The 24,365-nt window shown below is 48.4% G+C and overlaps 1 protein-coding gene across 1 annotated transcript in view; it reads left to right on the top strand.

Annotated features, from left to right (window-relative positions):
* The window catches only part of LOC142251747 (uncharacterized), a 44,257-nt gene that overhangs the window by 1,371 nt on the left and 18,521 nt on the right, over positions 1–24,365 (top strand). The window contains exon 2 of the mRNA XM_075324797.1: positions 12,895–14,188. Within this exon, the coding sequence (XP_075180912.1) occupies positions 12,895–14,188 (1,294 nt within the window). The remainder of the gene's footprint in view (positions 1–12,894; positions 14,189–24,365) is intronic.

The raw sequence follows: 24,365 nt of genomic DNA, 5'->3' as shown, positions 1-24,365 counted from the left end.
TGTCCCTGGATAGAGACGTGCATGAGGGCCTCAAAACATTAAGTGTCCATTGTCAGGAAGTGGGTGTATTATAGTATAGCCCTTAGGCAGGGCAGCCAAAAATTGGGGGGCTCCACGTTGTCCCTGGATAGAGACGTGCATGAGGGCCTGTAAACCTGAAGTGCCCATTGTAAGGAAGTGGGTCTATTGTAGTATAGCCCTTAGGCAGGGCAGCCAAAAATTGGGAGGCTCCACGTTGTCCCTGGATAGAGACGTGCATGAGGGCCTCAAAACATTAAGTGTCCATTGTCAGGAAGTGGGTGTATTATAGTATAGCCCTTAGGCAGGGCAGCCAAAAATTGGGAGGCTCCACGTTGTCCCTGGATAGAGACGTGCATGAGGGCCTGTAAACCTGAAGTGCCCATTGGAAGGAAGTGGGTCTTTTGTAGTATAGCCCTTTGGCAGGGCAGCCAAAAATTGGGAGGCTCCACGTTGTCCCTGGATAGAGACGTGCATGAGGGCCTCAAAACATTAAGTGTCCATTGTCAGGAAGTGGGTGTATTATAGTATAGCCCTTAGGCAGGGCAGCCAAAAATTGGGAGGCTCCACGTTGTCCCTGGATAGAGACGTGCATGAGGGCCTGTAAACCTGAAGTGCCCATTGGAAGGAAGTGGGTCTTTTGTAGTATAGCCCTTAGGCAGGGCAGCCAAAAATTGGGAGGCTCCACGTTGTCCCTGGATAGAGACGTGCATGAGGGCCTCAAAACATTAAGTGTCCATTGTCAGGAAGTGGGTGTATTATAGTATAGCCCTTAGGCAGGGCAGCCAAAAATTGGGAGGCTCCACGTTGTCCCTGGATAGAGACGTGCATGAGGGCCTGTAAACCTGAAGTGCCCATTGGAAGGAAGTGGGTCTTTTGTAGTATAGCCCTTTGGCAGGGCAGCCAAAAATTGGGAGGCTCCACGTTGTCCCTGGATAGAGACGTGCATGAGGGCCTCAAAACATTAAGTGTCCATTGTCAGGAAGTGGGTGTATTATAGTATAGCCCTTAGGCAGGGCAGCCAAAAAATGGGAGGCTCCACGTTGTCCCTGGATAGAGACGTGCATGAGGGCCTGTAAACCTGAAGTGCCCATTGGAAGGAAGTGGGTCTTTTGTAGTATAGCCCTTTGGCAGGGCAGCCAAAAATTGGGAGGCTCCACGTTGTCCCTGGATAGAGACGTGCATGAGGGCCTCAAAACATTAAGTGTCCATTGTCAGGAAGTGGGTGTATTATAGTATAGCCCTTTGGCAGGGCAGCCAAAAATTGGGAGGCTCCACGTTGTCCCTGGATAGAGACGTGCATGAGGGCCTCAAAACATTAAGTGTCCATTGTCAGGAAGTGGGTGTATTATAGTATAGCCCTTTGGCAGGGCAGCCAAAAATTGGGAGGCTCCACGTTGTCCCTGGATAGAGACGTGCATGAGGGCCTCAAAACATTAAGTGTCCATTGTCAGGAAGTGGGTGTATTATAGTATAGCCCTTAGGCAGGGCAGCCAAAAATTGGGAGGCTCCACGTTGTCCCTGGATAGAGACGTGCATGAGGGCCTCAAAACATTAAGTGTCCATTGTCAGGAAGTGGGTGTATTATAGTATAGCCCTTTGGCAGGGCAGCCAAAAATTGGGAGGCTCCACGTTGTCCTTGCATAGAGACGTGCATGAGGGCCTCAAAACATTGTTCCCATTGCAAAGGAGCGGGTCTCCTGTCGTTGTAATGTCCATTCTGCAAAGAATGGGCGAAAAAATTTACCACTGGGGGTATACCTGAAACAAAGGCCTAACTCTTGTAACGGTCATCATGGTGGCGCATGAGGAGAAGGAGGAGCAGTCCAGCGATTATCCAAAGTCCAGAAGTGTGTACCCATGGGTGACTGGAGGTACATGGCAAATTCCCGTTACAAACTTTAAATTCCGCTCTCATTTGCTGGTGGTGTGGTGAAGTCTGGCCCAATCCAACCCTTGTTCATCTTGATCAGAGTCAGCCTATCAGCATTTTCAGTTGACAGGCGGGTGCGTTTATCTGTAATGATTCCACCTGCGGCACTAAAAACACGCTCTGACAAAACGCTAGCGGCAGGGCAGGCCAGGACTTCCAAGGCGTAGAGAGCCAATTCATGCCACGTGTCCACCTTGGATACCCAATAATTGTAAGGCACAGAGGAATGTCGGAGTACAGTTGTTCGATCTGCAAGGTACTCCTTGAGCATCTGGGCAAACTTAGGATTTCTTGTGGCACTACCCCGCACCTCAGGGGCTGTGGTACGTGAGGGGCTGAGAAAACTGTCCCACATCTTAAAGACTGTTCCCCTACCTCTGGCGGATTGGACTTGTGCCTCTCTCGGCTGTACGCCTTGGTTGTCCACTGATTCCTGACCTATGCCGCTAGCGTTTTGTGAGGGGAATGCTTTGCCTACTTCCGTGACTATGGCCTTCCGGAACTGCTGCATTTTGGTTGACCTCTCCGCCTCGGGAATAAGAGACATAAAGTTCTCCTTGTAGCGTGGGTCTAACAGTGTTACCAACCAGTAATGATTGTCGGCCAAGATGTTCTTAACGCGAGGGTCGCGAGACAGGCAGCTTACCATAAAGTCAGCCATGTGCGCCAGACTCTTAACAGCCAGGACTTCAGTAGCCTGACCAATACGTTGACTGAACATGCTGTCCTCCTCCTCCTCATCTACCCTGTCCTCTGGCCAGCCACGCTGAACCGAGGATATGACTGGTGTGCATGTGATATCCTCAATTTGGCCGGAGATTTGCTCCATGTCTTCATCCTCCTCCTCGTCATAGTCCTCCACTGCACGTTGTGATGAGACGAGGCTGGGCTGTGTGTTATCACCCACACCCACTACTGTTTCTTGCTGCAACTCATCGCGCTCCGCCTGCAATGCATCATGTTTGGTTTTGAGCAGAGACCGTTTTAGAAGGCAGAGTAGCGGTATGGTGACGCTAATAATGGCGTCATCACCACTCACCATCTTGGTGGAGTCCTCAAAGTTTTGGAGGATGGTACATAGGTCGGACATCCATCTCCACTCCTCAGGTGTTATGTGTGGAGTTTGACCCATTTCCCGACGGTTTAGGTGATGCAGGTACTCAACAACTGCCCTCTTCTGCTCACATATCCTGACCAACATGTGCAGAGTTGAATTCCAACGCGTGGGGACATCACACACCAGTCTGTGAGCCGGAAGATGCAAACTGCGCTGAAAGCCGGCAAGGCCGGCTGAAGCAGTAGGTGACTTTCGAAAATGTGCAGACAGGCGGCGAACTTTTACCAGCAGATCAGACAGCTCTGGGTATGACTTTAGAAACCGCTGAACCACGAGGTTGAGCACATGGGCCACGCATGGAACATGTGTCAGCTGGCCTCGCCTCAAAGCCGCCACCAGGTTCCGGCTATTGTCACACACGACCTTTCCTGGCTTTAGGTTCAGAGGTGTGAGCCAGTGATCTGCCTGCTGTTTCAGAGCTGTCCACAGCTCTTCTGCATTGTGGGGTTTGTCACCTATGCAGATTAGCTTCAGCACAGCCTGTTGCCGCTTCGCCGAGGCAGTGCTGCAGTGCTTCCAGCTTGGGACTGGTGTGGAGGGTACAGTGGATGAGGATGCGCAGGAGGAGGAGGAGGCTGAAGAGCATGACATTCCGGAGCTGTAGAGTGTGGGTGAAACACTGACTGAGGTAGGGCCTGCAAACCTTGGTGTGGGAAGGACGTGTTCCGTCCCTCGCTCAGACTAGGTCCCAGCTTCCACAATATTAACCCAGTGTGCCGTCAACGAGATGTAGCGGCCTTGCCCACAAGCACTTGTCCACGTGTCTGTGGTTAGGTGGACTTTGGGTGAAACAGCGTTGTTCAGGGCACGTGTGATGTTTTGTGACACGTGGTTATGCGACGCGGGGACGGCACACCGGGAGAAATAGTGGCGGCTGGGGACCGAGTAACGTGGGACAGCTGCCGCCATCAGGTCGCGGAATGCTTCTGTCTCCACCAGCCTAAAAGGCAACATTTCCAGCGCAAGCAGTCTGTTACGGTTGCTGCGAGCACTGGAGACTATGTCCAGATTTCTTGCTACTGCACATGTGCGAGCGCTGGAGACTAAGTCCAGATTTCTTGCTACTGCACATGTGCGAGCGCTGGAGACTAAGTCCAGATTTCTTGCTACTGCACATGTGCGAGCGCTGGAGACTAAGTCCAGATTTCTTGCTACTGCACATGTGCGAGCGCTGGAGACTAAGTCCTATCTTGGAGCCATTGCACATGTGCGGGTGACATCATCGCTGACACGAGGTCACATGTCTCTGACACCTTCTATGCCGATTGGTCGCTGGTCATGTGCTTGTGACGCCTTGCTCGGTGATAGGCCAGCATGACGTCACTCTTGTCGTTCTGGCAGCCGATTGGCTCTGGTGTCCTCCATCTTGGATGAGGCACAGAGTCTATATAAGACCCTGACACACGCCGCATGGCGCTCAGTCCTCTTGGTTCATGCATGAGGGTAGACGCCCTGTGCACGTTCCTCTAGGCATTCCTCTGTCTATGCAAGGTGAGCGCTACCGGCAGGGTAGCGTTCTTATACCTTACAGCTTCGGCTGCTGTCCGTATCCTTACCTCTTAGGGGAGCGGACATAGGCAGGTGCCTGAGGCACATGGACTGGCTGGGCCTTGTGATTCGACTCGTAGGTGGACGTTGCCGCTAGGGTAACGTTCCTTATACTGCGTCTGGCAGTTGTTCGTATCCTCGCACACTAGGGGAGCGAACAGAGGTAGGAGCTTTGTGCGGCTTACGCTGCTGTTCGTCTCTTTTGCACCACTAGAAGAGCGGACCTAGGCAGGTGCCATATCTAGTGGTTCGTGTCCTCGCACACTAGTGGAGCGAACGCAGGTAGGAGCTTTGTGCGGCTTACGCTGCTGTTCGTCTCTTTTGCACCACTAGAAGAGCGGACCTAGGTAGGTGCCATTTCGCACACATTGCCTTTGTCTCTGTGATTGTTAACAGAGATCATTCCACACACCCTCCAAGTGGGAGAGGAATTGCTTTGCTTACTTATTGTATCCTTCTGTGAGTTAACAGAGGTATTGCACTCTGCCATAGTCTGCAGCAGAGTCTTTGCACGGTGGACCCTGACTGTCTGATACTCCTTTGAGTTATTATCAGACAGCCCCCCGTAACATTAGGACTGAGCCAAGGGTCTGGCAGTTATGGCAGAATATCAGCAGTTACACCGTTACATACAAGTACTTGAGTCACGGCTCAAGAGTATAGAGGATAAACCTCAGACCATGGTGACATCTGCACATGATCCTCGACTTGCTCTGCCAAACAGATATTCTGGCGATGCCAGATCATGTCGTGGTTTCATTAGTCAGTGTCAGATACACCTAGAGGTCAACTCTTCTCGCTTCTCTACGGAGAGGTCCAGAGTAGGCTTTATCATCTCCTTACTTCAGGACAAAGCCTTAGAATGGGCGACTCCCCTATGGGAGCGCTCTGATGTGGTTACTCTGAGACATCAAGACTTTCTTGATGCTCTTAAGGCGGTATTCATGGGTCCGCAGGTTACCCATGATGCGGCCCTGAGACTGTTAGATCTATCTCAGGGTTCGTTATCCACTAGTTCTTATGCCATTGCTTTTAGAACTCTGGTGGCAGAACTAGATTGGCCAGAGAAGGTGTTGATTCCTATCTTCTGGAGAGGGTTGGCAGGCTATGTCAAGGATGCTCTTGCTACTCGTGAGGTCCCTGCTTCTCTGGAGGACTTGATCACAGTAGCAACGAGGATCGATGTACGCCATAAGGAACGTAGACTCGAGGTCTCTTCCTCACGCCCTAAGCATCGGGCTATTCCAGTTGTTGAGGGTCCACTACCATCTTCCTCAGCATCTGAAACATCTCCCACTCCTATGGAGTTAGGTCATACGTCTTCCAGACTACGCAAGTCTGGTCCTCCTATATGTTACGTATGTCGTCAGGCTGGGCACTATGCCAACAAGTGTCCTAGTCGTCAGGGAAACTCCCTGGTCTAGTAACCATTAGAGGGGGGTTACTAGAGACGTCTTCTGCACCCTCTAAGTGTTGTATCCCAGGTCAGCTCTCGTTATCTGAGAATACATGGCCTATTATGGCTTTTGTGGATTCCGGAGCTGACGGGACTTTTGTGTCCTCAGGATTTGTAAAGGGACACAATATTCCCTCTATCATGTTAGAGGCGCCTATTCCTGTCCGTGTTGTTAATGGAACTATGTTGTCTGACTCCATTACATTGAGGACAGTTCCCTTGCGCCTTTCCCTGTCTCAGGGTCACATAGAGGAGATTTCTTTTCTTGTTTTGCCTGAGGGTATAGACGACATCCTTCTGGGTCTCCCATGGCTTCGGACTCATGCTCCTCACATTGACTGGGAGTCTGACAGCATTATTAGTTGGGGTTCGAAATGTCAGTCCCGATGTCTTCCCTTACCACCTAAGGTCATTGCGGTTGCATCTACTGATCTCTCTCCCATACCTACACCCTATCTGGATTTCGCTGACGTGTTCTCCAAACAGGGTGCTGAGGTTCTTCCACCCCATAGGCCGTATGACTGTGCCATAGACCTTATCCCAGGTTCGGTTCCACCTAAAGGCAGGGTTTACCCCCTGTCGATACCTGAGTCGGAGGCCATGTCGACCTATATAAGAGAGAGTTTAGAGAAGGGGTTCATTCGTAAGTCTGTCTCTCCCGCGGGAGCTGGGTTTTTCTTTGTTCGGAAGAAAGAGGGTGATTTGCGTCCCTGCATAGATTACAGGGGTCTCAACGCAATCACAATAAAGAACAAATACCCATTACCTTTAATTTCGGAGCTCTTTGACAGACTGAGAGGAGCTCAAGTTTTTACGAAGTTGGATCTGCGGGGTGCGTATAACTTGGTACGAATTCGAAAGGGTGACGAATGGAAGACCGCTTTTAACACCCGAGACGGTCACTATGAATACCTCGTCATGCCTTTTGGGTTATGTAATGCACCCGCAGTATTTCAGGACTTCGTAAACGATGTGTTCAGGGATTTACTGTTATCCTCAGCAGTGGTGTATCTGGACGACATCCTGATTTTTTCTCCTGATCTGGAGACTCATCGTCAGGATGTCGTTCGTGTCCTTTCCCGTTTAAGGGAGCACTCATTGTTTGCTAAACTCGAGAAATGTGTATTCGAGCAGTCCTCATTGCCTTTTTTGGGTTACATTATCTCACAAGAGGGCCTGGCTATGGATCCTGCGAAGCTCTCTGCTGTCCTGCAATGGTCCGAACCTCATTCCTTGAAGGCGGTGCAACGCTTCTTAGGATTCATAAATTATTACAGGCAGTTCATACCCCATTTTTCTACTTTGGTGGCCCCTTTGGTGGCCTTGACTAAGAAAGGTGCTAATCCCAAAGCCTGGTCTACTGAGACATCTCAGGCTTTTGAGGCAGTAAAAAGACACTTTTCAACTGCTCCCGTTCTTCAAAGACCCGATGAGAGTAAGCCCTTCCTCTTAGAGGTTGATGCCTCTTCAGTGGGTGCTGGTGCGGTCTTGTATCAAAAGAACGGTGCAGGTAGAAAAAGGCCGTGTTTCTTCTTTGCTAAAACCTTTTCACCGGCAGAGAGAAACTATACCATTGGGGATAGGGAACTGCTCGCCTTGAGATTAGCCTTGGAGGAGTGGCGTCACTTGCTGGAAGGAGCGAAACATCCTTTCCAGGTCTATACAGACCATAAGAATCTGACGTACTTACAAACCGCTCAGCGTCTGAATCCTCGGCAAGCCCGCTGGTCCTTGTTTTTCTCCCGCTTTCACTTCTCCATCAACTATGTGTCTGGGAGTAAGAATAACAAGGCAGACGCCCTGTCTCGCTCTATGCTTTCTACCCAGGAAGAGATTGACGAACCTCGTCTTATCCTTCCCTCCAGGGTTTTTCATACGCTCTCGCCTGTGACGTTAGACCAAATCCCACCGGGCAAGACCTTTGTTCCGCCTGATCGACAGAATGATATACTGTCATGGGCCCACACCTCAAAGGTGGGTGGGCATTTTGGTATTAGACGGACACGAGAGTTACTGGAGAGGTGGTATTGGTGGCCACACTTAGCCAGCCACGTCAAGAGATATGTCGGTTCCTGCTACTCGTGTGCTCGCAACCGTCCATTACGGCAGAGACCGGCTGGGCTCTTGCATCCTTTACCAGTGCCAGATAGACCATGGGAGGTGGTAGGCATGGACTTTGTGGGTGATCTTCCATGTTCACAGGGACATAGATTTGTGTGGGTCATTACGGACCATTTCTCCCGGATGGTTCATCTCGTACCGTTATCGAGAATCCCATCTTCCAGGGTACTAGCCAAACTATTCCTCAAGCATGTCTTTAGGCTTCACGGGATGCCAGATCGTATCATTTGTGATAGAGGCCCGCAATTTGCTTCCCGTTTCTGGCGAGATCTTTGTAGCCTTCTGCAAATTGAGTTGAATCTATCTTCGGCATACCATCCGGAGACCAATGGTTTGGTTGAGCGTACCAATCAATCCATGATTATATACCTTCGACACTTTGTTGCTGAGAACCACGATAACTGGTCCTCCCTCCTACCCTGGGCAGAATTTGCCCTTAACAATTCGCTGGCTGAGGCCACTGGGCAGACACCGTTCGTACTCAATAATGGGCAACACCCTAGGGTACCGGTACCGTTTCCCGCTGCTGCACCTCCTCCTCTTGTGGCCGACTGGGCAACTAATGCCAGAGAGGTTTGGGATCAGACTCAAGAGTCAATCCAAGCAGCTAAGGACCGTATGAAGACGGTGTCCGATCGGTTTCGTCGCCCGGCTCCTGTCTTTTCTCCAGGGGACTTTGTGTGGCTCTCTGCAAAAAACGTGAAACTTAGAGTGAGCTCTGTCAAATTTGCTCCTCGCTTCCTGGGTCCTTATGAGGTTCTTCGACAGGTAAATCCTGTAGTCTACCAATTGAAGTTACCCGTCCATCTTAGGATCCATGACAAATTCCATGTTTCACTGCTAAAGCCGGCAATTTTACCTCACGCTCGTGAAGTGCACTCTCCTGCTTCTGATTCCTCTCGCTCTAGCTATGAGGTACGAGCCATAGTTGGTTCTAAGATGGTTAGAGGGCGCAGGTTCTTCTTGATAGATTGGGAGGGCTACGGCCCGGAACATCGCTCTTGGGAGCCTGAGGAGGCTGTCCATGCTCCCGACTTAGTTGCTGATTACCTGCGTCGCCGGGAGGGGGGCCCTTGAGGGGGAGGTACTGTTACGGTTGCTGCGAGCACTGGAGACTATGTCCAGATTTCTTGCTACTGCACATGTGCGAGCGCTGGAGACTAAGTCCAGATTTCTTGCTACTGCACATGTGCGAGCGCTGGAGACTAAGTCCAGATTTCTTGCTACTGCACATGTGCGAGCGCTGGAGACTAAGTCCAGATTTCTTGCTACTGCACATGTGCGAGCGCTGGAGACTAAGTCCTATCTTGGAGCCATTGCACATGTGCGGGTGACATCATCGCTGACACGAGGTCACATGTCTCTGACACCTTCTATGCCGATTGGTCGCTGGTCATGTGCTTGTGACGCCTTGCTCGGTGATAGGCCAGCATGACGTCACTCTTGTCGTTCTGGCAGCCGATTGGCTCTGGTGTCCTCCATCTTGGATGAGGCACAGAGTCTATATAAGACCCTGACACACGCCGCATGGCGCTCAGTCCTCTTGGTTCATGCATGAGGGTAGACGCCCTGTGCACGTTCCTCTAGGCATTCCTCTGTCTATGCAAGGTGAGCGCTACCGGCAGGGTAGCGTTCTTATACCTTACAGCTTCGGCTGCTGTCCGTATCCTTACCTCTTAGGGGAGCGGACATAGGCAGGTGCCTGAGGCACATGGTCTGGCTGGGCCTTGTGATTCGACTCGTAGGTGGACGTTGCCGCTAGGGTAACGTTCCTTATACTGCGTCTGGCAGTTGTTCGTATCCTCGCACACTAGGGGAGCGAACAGAGGTAGGAGCTTTGTGCGGCTTACGCTGCTGTTCGTCTCTTTTGCACCACTAGAAGAGCGGACCTAGGCAGGTGCCATATCTAGTGGTTCGTGTCCTCGCACACTAGTGGAGCGAACGCAGGTAGGAGCTTTGTGCGGCTTACGCTGCTGTTCGTCTCTTTTGCACCACTAGAAGAGCGGACCTAGGTAGGTGCCATTTCGCACACATTGCCTTTGTCTCTGTGATTGTTAACAGAGATCATTCCACACACCCTCCAAGTGGGAGAGGAATTGCTTTGCTTACTTATTGTATCCTTCTGTGAGTTAACAGAGGTATTGCACTCTGCCATAGTCTGCAGCAGAGTCTTTGCACGGTGGACCCTGACTGTCTGATACTCCTTTGAGTTATTATCAGACAGCCCCCCGTAACACAGTCGCGAAATGTTAGCATTTAGAACTGTGGCATGTGGGGTGTTGGCAGTGTATTTGCGCCTGCGTTCAAAGGTTTGCTGAATGGATAACTGAACGCTGCGCTGGGACAAGGACGTGCTTGATGATGGTGTTATTTCTGCGTAGTCAACTGCAGGTGCAGGACCGGAGGAGGCTTGTTCGCAGGCAGCATGGACAGGGGATTGGCTCGCATGCACAACCAGCGAAGACGTAGCAGTGACATTAGCAAGCACTGCTCCTCGACTCTGTTGTACTTCCCACAAAGTCGGGTGCTTGGCTGACATGTGCCTGATCATGCTGGTGGTGGTCAGGCTGCTAGTTTTGGTACCCCTGCTGATGCTGGCACGGCAGGTGTTGCAAATGGCCTTTTTAGAATCATCTGGATCCAACTTAAAAAACTGCCAGACTCGGGAAGACCTAACATTTGTACAGGCACCTTGTGTCGTGTTGTTGTTCCGGGGAACGGTTGCCTGACTTCTGCCTGGAGCCACCACCCTGCTTCTTACTGCCTGTTGGGATGCTACGCCTCCCTCCCCCTGTGCACTGCTGTCCTCGCTCTGCATATCCTCCTGCCAGGTTGGGTCAGTTACTGGATCATCCACCACGTCGTCTTCCTCTTCCGCACCCTGCTCCTCCTCCTGACTTCCTGACAATTGTGTCTCATCATCGTCCACCCCTTGTTGAGACACGTTGCCAACTTCGTGAGAACGTGGCTGCTCAAATATTTGGCCATCTGTACATACGATCTCCTCATGACCCACTTCAACATGAGCTGGCGAGAGGCCAGAATGTGCGAATGGAAACGTGAACAGCTCTTCCGAGTGTCCAAGTGTGGGATCATTAATGTCCGAGGACGTGTACTCAGCCTTGTGGTAGGAAGGAGGATCAGGTTCTGAAATGTGCGGTGCAGTATCACGGCTACTGACACTTGACCGTGTGGAAGACAGAGTGTTTGTGGTTGTGCCAATCTGACTGGAAGCATTATCCGCTATCCAACTAACAACCTGTTGACACTGGTCTTGGTTCAAGAGCGGTGTACTGCTGCGGTCCCCAAGAATTTGGGACAGGACGTGCGAGCGACTAGATGTGGCCCTTTGTTGTGGCAAAATTAGAGCTTGCCCACGACCTCGGCCTCTGCCTGCACCACCATCACGTCCACTTCCTTGTTCCTTGCCAACGCCCTTGCGCATTTTGCAATGCTGTGCTGACGTGTATTCACTAGACTTGGGCGTTATATCAAAGTTTGTGCAAATCGTGCACCTGTACGCTGCCACCGACAGGCACACACGTGCGGTTTTTAAATGCAAGCACGGACGCACTAAGAACCTAACACAGGTTTTAGGAGAAAAAATTAATGACGAGAACTCTGACACTATCAGCCACTGCTGACTGACGTGTATTATACACTACACTTGTGCGTTATATAATAGTTTGGTAAAAACGCACACAAGTGCACCTGTACGCTGCCACCGACAGGCACACACGTGCGTTTTTTAAATGCAAGCACGGACGCACTAAGAACCTAACAGGTTTTTAGGAGCGACAATTGCTGAGAAGTCTGACACTATCAGGACTGTTTTAGACTGTGTACACCAGCCCCAGATATGATGAAGGCTGGTATACGGTCACCACTAGGAATGGCTATATACCCTGCCTGCCTGCCTGCCTGCCTGCCTGTATACTGCTACAATAGTCCTGACAAGGACTCTTTTGGTCACTAGCCTGTATTCCAACCTGGCTATACCCTGCCTGTATACAGCAACAATAGTCCTGAGAAGGACTCTGCTACTGTACTCCGACCTGGCTATACCCTGCCTGCCTGTATACAACTAGAATAGTCCTGAGAAGGACTTTTGGTCACACTGTTTGCAGCCCTGCTACGGAAATAGCTATAAAGGGCCGCAAACCTTTCCCTGAAGCAGCGACACTCTCCCTGCACTGACTGTCTGGATAGCTGTGAGCAGAGCACAGCGCGCCCGCCGGTATAAAGGCTCGGTCACGCTGTCCAGGCCGGTCAATCACTGCAATTCCACAACTAACAGGGCTGTGGCATTGCAGTGGTCTGCCAGCCAATCCCTGCATGAGGGCTGGCTCTCAAAAGAGCGCCAACATGCAGAAATGAAGACCACGAGTACAGCACGAGTATCGCGAGATTACTCGGTCCCCGCCGAGTAGACCGAGTACAGTGATACTCGTGCGAGTACCGAGTAGTAACAAGCATGCTCGCTCATCACTAATCTCCACTTATTTGCCCGTAAATTGGTCCTACATAAATTACATCACAAAACATCTGGTGGTGGGGAATCACTAACTGAGAGAGAACAGGCAGCCATTGCTACCCTAGAGGAACTAGAGGGAGAGGGTGAGGGCGGTGTGTCTGATGTTTTTCCACGGGGAATTTTCCCTAAATCAACGACGTTTTCCCCCTTTGTCCATTTGTCCGCAGATTGACATCTTTGTCAGGTTGGTCACCAAGGAGCTGGAAAAAATTCCCAGATTCAGTTCTGGTGACAACTTGACAAAATCGCAGCGCAGTGCTATCCGAGAATTGAGGGATTTGACTGACGTTGTGATTAAGAACGCTGACAAAGGGGTAAACGTTGTTGTGTGGCCTGTCTGTAAATACGAACGAGAAGCGTTCAGACAGTTAAATAATAAAGAAACATACACCAAACTCACCGCCAATCCTACTATTGGATTTAGATTGGAATTGATCTCTTTACTAGAGGAAGCCCTGGTGGAGGGGATTATTTCTCCCAAAATTAGGGACGGTCTTCTAGTTAAGAGCCCTAAATTGCCCACCTTTTACTTGCTACCCAAGGTCCACAAGGACGCCACCAATCCCCCAGGACGTCCCATCGTCTCAGGGATTGGTGGCCTCTGTGAACCAATATGTACTTTTGTGGACTTTTATCTGAAACCCTTGGTGCAGAACCTGCCCTCCTACCTAAAGGACACTAATGATCTACTAAAGAAACTGGACGGTGTCCATATGGAAGCAGACATGTGGTTGGTGACAGCGGACGTAGAGTCCCTGTACACCTGTATTGCACATGAACAAGGCCTGGAAGCATGTAGGTATTTTCTATCTAGTAGTATCTGGGACAGGTCACTTTGCGGTTTCGTTTTGGACCTCCTAGAGTTCATCCTCCACCACGATGCATTTACGTTCAAGGACCGTTTTTTCCTGCAGAGGCGTGGTACCGCCATGGGGGCGGCATGTGCACCATCTTATGCGGGGTTATTTCTGGGCAAGTGGGAGCAGGAAGCCCTGCACGGATCATCCCTTGCCCAGAATATCATCTGTTGGTATAGGTATATAGATGATGTGCTGCTCCTGTGGCAAGGTGCTCGCTCTCTGCTGGACACCTTTATGGAAGAACTCAATCAGAATGATTATAATGTTAAACTAACATACAAAGCGGACCAAAGGAGGATTGATTTCCTAGACGTTGTGGTGGAGGTTGGGGAGGATGGTTCAATAGAAACTGACCTGTACAGAAAAACTACTGCGGTTAACGCACTCCTACATGCGTCATCCGCCCATCAAAGATCTACTATTAGAGCTATTCCCACTGGCCAATTTCTGAGGGCTAAGAGGATTTGCTCTACCCCTCAGAAATTTGAACGCCAGGCTGAGGACCTAAAAATGAGGTTTAAGGATAGGGGGTATGGTACTCGGGGGATCAAGTTGGGATACCAGAGAGCCAAACAAACTCCCCGGGAACAACTCTTGTATGGTATTAACCCTGGGACTGTGGCCGGAGGGGTAGTCAAACGAGATTTATTTCAACATTTAATGGGCAATGGGGACGGATTAGGGGGGCTCTGTCCAGACACTGGTCTGTTCTACATACGGACCCAGTGTTGGCCAGAGATCTACCCACCGTCCCCCTTGTGACCTCTAGGAGAGGCAGGAGCCTGCGGGACCTCCTTGTGGATAGCCATTATGTGGCGAGAAATCCTATTGGCCCCTTTGGAACCGGCCCTCCCAGATTGGGATGTTATACATGCGGGGAATGTATGGCTTGTACGTCCGGAAATATTATAACGGGCAGGGAATTTTTCTCGACTGATGGCAAGCGACGCTTCTGCATCAAAAGATATATATCTTGCAGTAGCACGTATGTGATCTACCATGCGACATGCCCCTGTAATTTGGTTTATGTGGGCCTGACCACCAGACAATTGCGAGTCCGTATTCGTGAGCATGTCCGGGATATTCTCAAGGCTCCATCGGTGACGGATCTCACGCTGCTCAGGACTCTCCCCAGGCACTTCAAGGTCCATCACAATTGTGATCCCACCGGACTGAGGGTGGTGGGGATTGACCTGGCCAGCAGTGGGATCCGCGGTGGCAACACAAAACTTGCCCTTTCAAAACTTGAAAGTTGGTGGATTTTTACTCTTGGGACTCTGTCCCCTGGGGGTCTTAATGAACAGTTAAGTTTTGCCCCCTTTCTGAATACCTGATTCCGGTTATTCTTGTCCATAGGGTTTCCCTGTTTCCCCCACTTGTTTGTAAATAGTGGGAGTAATCTTATGAATTTTAGTATCCGTCTGTCATTATGTTGTTTTTAATTGCATGTTGTCTATATATGTTTTTTATAGAATTCCATCTGAGGACTTGTTTGATCCCTTGACTTTTCCCCCACCCTTGAACTGAGCATCAGTTTATGAATTTTGACTGATGACATTATTTGAAAATAATATGGAAGAAATCCTGGTGCCTGGAATATGAAATGATTATTCTGTGTGTTCTGTGAAAACTGTTATGATAATTCTGGCTGAGGTTATAACCAGGGGTCTGAATTATTACTAAATATCACTGGTTATTCCTCTTATATCATATTCATTTCATTTACTTATTTTTTCTTTTCTGTATGTTTTTGCAGCCTGTTTAGGAGGATTTTTTCCTTGATTGCTGACATATATGTTAATATTTGGAGACAGATCATGTTAGCAACCACTATGTTACTCTAGATGGGTACACATGATGCCGTGATCTGTATCTGACATGATAATCAGCGGTGTTCTTAAGTATGATTCCCCATATCATGGCTGCTTGATATATTTGGAGCATACCGGCCTGGCTACTACACAGCATCATCTCGTCCATTACCACACACGCTCGCCTCTTAGCGCAACTTCCGGGTGTGCTCACCCGGCGGCATCATAGGTGGTGCCGCGCATGCGTCAATGACTGGTACTGTGCAGCCGAGGGGACGTTGGGAGGTATGGTATGAGGCCTGGCTGTGTATGTGGCCTGGCTGTAATTCTCAGCATCTGGATTATACACTGCACAATACCATGCCTCTTGTCCTGTATACTTAATCTATCATGATTAAGCGTGCTGCGTCACTCGAAACGTGTCGCTGACGTCGGTCATGACTTTGTTTTGACTGTAATGTGCCAATATATTTGTGCCAAAGAAAAATAAAAAATAACTAAAAGTAAGGATTTCTCTGTTGGAGCTGGACTTTTCTTCATTTTTGGATTTGCTTTGGGTGTAGCAGCACCTTGTCCGGAGCTCCAGAAAATCCTCGAGAGTAATTGAAAATGGAATGAAATAAAAAGAATCATCTGTTTGGCACCAATGTTTGTGGTCTTCAAGCGCGGCGAAAAACCTGTTTTCCTCCAGTTTTCCTTTGATGTTCCACTTGTGCAACAGGGCTGCTGCTGGACTGCTCAGGCGCTCACTCTTTGCTGTTGAAGGAGTTGTGACTGGCACAACCCAATCAGGTGAGTGCACCACTTCTATATGATTTTGCCCAATATATCGGGTAAGACCCTATCGCGCCTTTTCTCTCCTGTTTAGTAGAAAAAACAAAAAGAAATACATTTCTTAATTCCAGCTCACCCTTTAATGATGGAAGTCCTTGAGGATGGTGCAGGTCACGACACTAGGAAAAACAAAAATGGGGTCCAGCAGTGGACTGTGAGCAAGGAAGTAATTCCGAAACGCGTCTGTTCGTGTTTGAATCTATTTTAACATGGCTTGAATAAAATTTAACTTTTTTATCTACATTAGATATCGCTGCTGGACCTCTTAAAATTTCTGTCTGCACCAGTATTTAAGTTCTTGTAGTCTTTTATAGTCTTTGCTACAGAATTTCTCGTGGTCTTTTCTCATTTTTAATAGTTTATCATGTTACCATAAATCAGGGATGGGGAACCTTTTTACTGCCGCGGGCCATTTGGAAATTTCTGCCAACCTTCGGGGGCCGCACAAAATTATCAATGTGAAAATTACCCCGCTATATTTGGTCAAACAGTTAATTAACTCACCCCTATTGTGGTGGCCGGAGTGGCTTCTCTTTTGTGCGGCTGTGATGTTCGGGGATACTTATGTTGCTTCTCTCTTTTCCAGGTTTGTCACGGTCTGGAGCGCAGGCAACTCTTTGTGATTATAAGATTGGTAGACTATATACATCACACAACAGACACAGTCACTGGAGTATATAAATCACAGGAGACACATACATGACTGAAGGAGCTGTTGGCATATACATCACATAAGAGACGCTGGGACTGCTGTATATACATCACATAGGAGACGCTGGGACTGCTGTATATACATCACATAGGAGATGCTGGGACTGCTGTATGTACATCACATAGGAGACGCTGGGACTGATGTATATACTGTACATCACAGGAGACACCTACATCACTGGAGACACTGGGGGCACATACATCACACGAGGGGCTGGGGACATGTATATGCCCCCAGCCCCCTCCGGTGATGTATATGCTTTCAGCCTCTCCTTTGATGTATATGTGCCCAGCCCCTCCTGTGAAGTATATTCCCCAGCCCTTTCTGTGATGTATATGCCCCCAGCCTCTCCTGTGATATGTATGGCCCCAACATTTCCAGTGTGATGAATATGCCCCCAGCATCTCCACTGTGATGTATATGCTCCATCTCCTCTTGTGATGTGTATATGCTCCTAGCATCTCCAATTTGATGTATATATCACAGGAGGAGTTGGGGCATACACATCACAGGAGATGCTGGGACATATCCATGACAGGAGGGTCTGGGAGCATATACATGACAAGAGATGCTGGGGGCATATACATGACAAGAGGGGCTGGGGAACAGACATTACTAGTTCACTGGGAGGCATAAGCATTGCTGTGGGGCACAGATGGCACTGGGGGGCCACAAGCATCACTAGGGGGGCACAGGCATCACTAATGGGGGGGCACATAGACATGACTGAGGGGGGGCACACAGACCTCACTAAGGGGGGCACACAGACCTTACTAAGGGGGGCACACAGACATCACTGAGGGGGGGCACACAGACATCACTGAAGGGGAGCACACAGACATCACTGAGGGGGCACACAGACATCACTAAGGGGGGGCACACAGACATCACTGAGCGGGGGGCACACAGACATCCCTGAGGGGGGCACACAGACATCCCTGAGGGGGGGCACACAGACATCACTGAGGGGGGGCACACAGACATCACTGAGGGGGGACACACAGACATCACTAAGGGGGGCACAGACATCACTAGGAGGAGACTGGGGAGGCTGCACACAGCACTTGGAGCTGCACACAGCAGTGGAGGGGGCATGCTGCACCGGAGAAGGGGCAGGAAGCGGGCGGCACAAAGCGCCGTGGAGCGGGCGGCACACAGCGCCATGCAGCGGGCGGCACATAGCGCCGTGGAGCAGGCAGCACAGAGCGCCGTGGAGCGGGCGGCACAGAGGGCCATGGAGTGGGCGGCACAGAGGGCCATGCAGCAGGCGGCACACAAGCGCTGGAGAGTGGGCGGCACAATGCTGGAGGCGGTGAAGGTGATGTGGGACAGAATCGCAAAGCGATAAACCTGCCCACAAAGTAATCCTGAGCACGCTGGCACCTGCCACGAGAGTGCTCATTGGTGTGCGCAAGCAGCGTATGTGGAGATTTAAAGGGACGGCAACCGGTAATACCGCGGCGGCGGCCGTAGCACAGCCGCCCCCGGAAGTCTGCCCACGGGCCGCATAAATGGTCAGGGCGGGCCGCATGCGTCCCACGGGCCGGAGGTTCCCCACCCCTGCCATACATCAATGATGATCTTAAATTGAGCTGCTGTAGTTTTAACTTTCATAAATCAATACTACAATTGAATATAAAGGGTATTTTACACACTGCGGCATCGCTAGCGATCTCGTTAGCGATGTGAAATTCTAGATTGCAAGTGCGATCTTTAGAGATCGCACATGCGTAAAATGACCTATGTGCGATCTCTAAAGATCGCACTTGCGATCTAGAATTTCACATCGCTAGCGAGATCGCTAGCAATGTCGCAGTGTGTAAAGTGCCCTTAAGGCTACTTTCACACTTGCGTTGAACGGCATTCATTGCATTGCGTTGTGTGATAGATGCAACGGATGCGTTGCATATAATGGCACAACGGATGCAACGGATCGTACAAAACAACGGAAAGCTTTTTTTTTTTTCTTTTTTGTTTCTTCTTTGCAGTTTTACCAGCAGCAGACTATTGTGAACGATCACCCGGTGAGCACTCTCAATAGCCGGCTGCCGGGCGCTCAGCTGAGCGCTCTCACATGCCGGCGGCCGGGGGCACTCAGCTGAGCGGTCTCACATGCCGGCGGCCGGGGGCACTCAGCTGCGAGCTCTCACATGCCGGCAGTCGGGGGCGCTCAGCTGCGAGCTCTCACATGCCGGCGGCCGGGGGCGCTCAGCTGAACGTTCGGCCACCGAGAAACAAAATAAAGTTTCTGTGATTTTAAAAAAAAAAAAAATGAGCATGCGCAGTGAAAAATAAAGGTTTCCGCCGCTCAAAAAAAAGTTACATGCTGCGTGCATTCTGTTATTTTGACGCTGCGTCATCCAGAGGATGTAACGCTGACACTTGCGTTACAGTGCGTCGTCCATACAAGTCTATGGAGAATAGCGCAGGACGTTAACGGACTGTGCTATTCTCCATAGTGACGGACTGCGCTGAACGCAAGTGTGAAAGTACCTTAAGAAACGGTGTAATATTTTATTTGAGAAATGTATTTCTTTTTATGCTTATGAGCCACTTTTCCCCCCTAACACCTCCTTATGATCCTCATTGTTTACTCTGAAAACAGCTCAAATTCAGGCTTGGTAGAAGCAAAATGGACTGCCTGCTCACTGAAGTATCAGGTTACAGCTCCTTCTAAAATGAATGATGAAATGAAGGGGAGGAAGAGGGAGGAGCAGGGCTGAGACACTGACACATTGATCGGGCAGCATGTTCTAGCTATTGATTTTATCTCACTCCAGGCTGGATTCACAGCCACACTGCTCAGTACTTCCATATAATGTCCTCCACTCTGCTGCTGCCACTAAACATATGCTAATGAGAGGCAGGAGAGCGGGATCTCTTCATGCCTATGTGTTCTGTGTGTACACAGGAGCTAGTCTCCATCCACCAGCTCAGAGACAACTAAAAATTAGAGCCTGAGTGTAATGGCTTGAACTGGAGTTATTCCTCAAGAACACATACAGGATGGCTTATTCTGTAAAGATACGAATAGATTTAACTCTGCATCATATGTAACATTAGCTCATTATATACAGTCATTGTGCGGAGAATTCTCTGCTGTATCATAATATTCCTGCAATCTAGGGGTCAGCGAGCGGTGGATTTCCAGCTGCTCTGAGTCTACAAGTCCCACAGTTTGTAGTGCATGCTGGGAGCAGTAGTTTTACAACGGCCGAGGAGCGTCAGGATGAGGATCGCAGCTGCACACGCTTTGTAATCTATATGAAAACTTTTTTGGAAACAATAACAGTAACTGTAATCTGTAGGACAGAATCAGGCAGAAATGAATGCTGCCCCCAGGGGACGCTCTCGTGAGCTTTAACTGTTTCCTTCCTGTCACTATCAGAAACACGTCCCCCAGCATGAAGAAGTTACTCTAGAGCAGATCTGTCATCTGATTATTACAACTACAAGTCTATTAGTCAATATAAAAGAAAACAAATTGCCCCCCCACCTCTTCCTATGCACCGGCCTCTCTCCGCACTACTGGACAGACTGTTGTAACAGTTTTTCATATAGACTGTTTTGATAAGTGAGGTCTGTACTTTTGTATCATTTTGGCTAATAGAAAAGTGCATCTGCAGCTATAATATGTTGACATCATATGATGTCTGGTCACAAAGGCAGAACTATAGATACTACTGTGGGCCCACAGGCGCAAGGATTCGGGATGTGCTTGTGCACAGATCACCGGAAGGCTCTATTAGAATGCTGCCCACTCTGGCACTCCTGAGCCCTTATATAGTGTGAGATGTTCCCACACGCCACCTGTTCATTATTAGTGGCAAGTCGTCCAGTGCTGCCTGCTCTAACACTAGCTTCAACCATCACCAGCAGGCCCTCCTGTAGTGTTACCATCCATAAAACTCTCTCTGTCCATTATCAGCGGGCCCTCCTGCAGTGCTGCCAGCCCTAACACTCCCCCAAACCATCACCAGCGTGCCCTCCTGTAGTGTTACCATCCATAACACTCCCTCTGTCCATTATCAGCGGGCCCTCTTCCAGTGCTGCAGCCCTGACACTCCCCTCAGTCATCACCAGTAGGCCCTACATCAATGCTATCAGCCCTAACACTCTCCCGGTCAGTCACCAGTGGGCCTTCCTGCAGTGCTATCACCCCTAACCCTTATTGCAGTGCAGTCACCCCTATCTCCAGAAGCTCATGGCTCCATTGTCTTCCACAGGCCTGTCTATTGTACCCCAGCTGAGAAGAACAAAGATATCCAAGCAACCTATATGACCCTATATGGCATAGAGAGCATGAATACAGGCCGGGGGTTGGGGAGGGACACATGGCCACACGCTTTCCTGGTGCGTTGTTTTGCTGCATACTGGGGAGCCCACTTTATCCACGATTTACATCCAATCACATATTTATGGCCAATTTTAAGAATTAGTCATTAATGAAAAAGTCAGAGGAAACTCCTTAACATGTTTATATTCCATCACATCAATCCATTGAGTTTACATTATTCAGTAGGTTAATCTCCAACAAAACTTCCCAAAACACTAAACAGGTTTTGCTAATGAGGAACACATCTAAGAGATATCCATCGTGATATAATCCTTTCCTTCCTTTAGGCTGAGCTTTTTCTCTACCTGCCCTGATGTTCTAGTCTATCAGATCGTTTAGTTAACGATACCATCATATACGGTAATTATAATGAGCGTAAGGGCAGCAATCTCCGGTTTTGTTATCTCTCGTCATTAAGTAGAAACTTTCAGTATTTAACTGACATTTAACATTTTCTTATGTTTCAACTTGTTCCAATGAACTTATAGATACTTGTATGCTGTCCTCAGGCTATCTCCTCATTCCATACATTATAGGGACAACGTAACGTGACACACCACCAATATATGCAGCACGGGATACTCAGATATGGACTTTCATAAATTGGCTCCAGTGAAGGTTCTGCACCGCACGGCAAGAAGGATTTATATTCTGCATTCTCCATCATGGGATTCTGTAATGGATTTAACACTCAGGCCCTCAATGTCATCCGTTCCAGTTGCACTAAATGGAAAATTACCCTTATTCTCCTCCTTTACCTGCAGTGTTCAGGTAAGAAGGTAGTGAAAGCTTGTAGTGCATTAATTTACCGAATACTTGGATAGGACTCAATGGCATCCCGAATGTGACCAATGTAGAAGTATATGTTCTGTATCCACCTCTTCTTAGTTATAATGTAGAAATTAGTTTTTTCTGGACATTGAAGCTTTCTCCCATTCTTCATAACAAAGTTTTTGAGATTTGTCAAGTCCAATAAGTGCTGTGAATGAGCAGAAGTGTTCCCATACAACTTTAAATTCTCAGTTGAGGCGTGAACTTGACCATCCAAGAACAGTATCATGGTTGTTTTCAAGAAAATTCAGTGCAAAAAAAAAATCAATTTTGGCTTTATATTTGGAGCCATGTGTTTTTGAGTTGTAGCTCTATTGTAGTCTGCTGATGGTATTCCATTAGTTTTATATTTCAATTTATGACTTTTTACACTGGGGTCTAGGCATCCTGATGCACCACTGCTTTGACCTTCATGTGTCCTTTTGGCTTTATATTTGGGGTTATTATGTGTTAAGTTGCAGTTCTATTGTACTCTGCAGATGTTTTTCCATTGCTATTGGTTACACTGGTGTCCAAAGTAGAAAATAACTTTTCCGCACCCTGATGCTCCAATCCTATGCTTTACTGTGTATTTCTGGCTTTATATTTCTGGTCATTATTGGGTTGGTAAGTTGCCATTCCTTTGCAGGCAGCAGATAGTTTTCCTCTAGTATTTATCTTACTATTATTTTATTTTTTCAATATTTTCACTGTGTACCCTCTTGGACTGCGGTATATAAGCATCTACATGGCATTATATTCCTCTACTTAGCTTTAGGCTTTGTGCCCACATTGCTTTTTTGGGTGCTTCTTTTCTGTACATAAAAAAAGCATGTTTTGGCAGGAAAAACACAGCAGAAAAACACTCATTTTTTTTATTGCATTTGCGTGTTTTTTCCTGCTTTTTTGTGCTTTTTTTTTAAGTCATGGCCATCGCGGGGGTTCAGGTGCTGAAGCTCCGAGATTGCCGCTGGGTCTCTGGATGATGTTACAGCCGGGACAGGGCTCTCTGTGCTCGGAGCGGTTCCCAGGCCTTTCCCGGCAGTTTAACGCCCTAATGCTCAGCATTCAGAAGGCAGAGAGAGGGATTGCTTACCTCTCCCTGGTGATCGGGTCCTTATAATGCAATCACAGGGATGTGATCACTGCCATAGGAACCCTGGGTCATTACCATGACAACCCCGAGTTACTGAGCTACAGAGAGCCTCACACACCGTGCTGTATGCATGATGTGTGAGGCAAAGTGCTACAATATGATCCCCTGTAGAGATAAAACATTGCAGGGGATTATAGAAACGCAGAAAATAAATGCAGAAACAATTGAAATGCTGTTTCCTTTTTCAGCAACAAATTCTCCAATGAAAAAAAAAAGCAGCATGTGCACAGCAAGTCAGAATTCTCATAGAATTTACTAGGATGCTTTTTCCTTGCTTTTATTTATTAAAAAAAAAAATCATGAAAAAAAACGCAAAGTAAGTCACTTAGGCACATAGCCTTATATTTCGGATATTGTTGTGATTTCATAGTGAAGTTCTCTTGCGGACGGCAGCCAGTTTTCCACCAGGTGTTTCTATTGCCTTAATTTCAATGTGTGCTCTACAAGGTTTGCTCCTGACAGAACATAGTCCAATACTATGCTTTAGGCTAGTTACACGTCTATATATTTCTGCACTTGTATTATGGCCACATATCTCAGTCTGATGATAGATCTAATTACACAAACTAGCAACATCCTAGTAATCTACTGTCAGTTTAGGGCATTAAACCCTTGGTCAAGGCAAGACTTTGGGTTACAATGTGGGCACAGAAATGACGCAACTCATTAAATATGCACTAGTTAAATGGATGTGCCATAAATTCCTGACCAGTGGGTATGAGGCAGCTGTCATCTTCTTTGATGACGGGAACTCAGCAGCTGTTTTACTTAGGTGTGGTCCCAACAGTTAAATAAACTTCCCCATAGGCAGTGTTTTTTTAATTGGTGGAGACTGATTGACAGGTTCGGTCATGTGTTCCTCCACCAATTTAAAGAGTAAGAGAAGGAGGAGGAGAACCTATAATATCAATATACACTATTAGTAAGTGCCACACACTATGTTCCCAACTCATCTGTTAAAATAATAATAAAGTGGACTTTTATTTAAGTACTTTTATGTTGTAACAAATAATAAACAAATGTTAATAATTAAATTTTTTGGTTTTGGCTAAGATTTTTTTTTTGCCATGTTACGTTAGTATGCGTAGGTCTATGGATCTGCTTTGATCGAAATGCACA

The sequence above is a fragment of the Anomaloglossus baeobatrachus genome, chromosome 9 (assembly GCF_048569485.1).
Source record: "Anomaloglossus baeobatrachus isolate aAnoBae1 chromosome 9, aAnoBae1.hap1, whole genome shotgun sequence".
Taxonomy (NCBI): domain Eukaryota; kingdom Metazoa; phylum Chordata; class Amphibia; order Anura; family Aromobatidae; genus Anomaloglossus; species Anomaloglossus baeobatrachus.
Note: the sequence above shows the minus strand (reverse complement) of the source record. Positions and strands in the feature narration are given on the sequence as shown.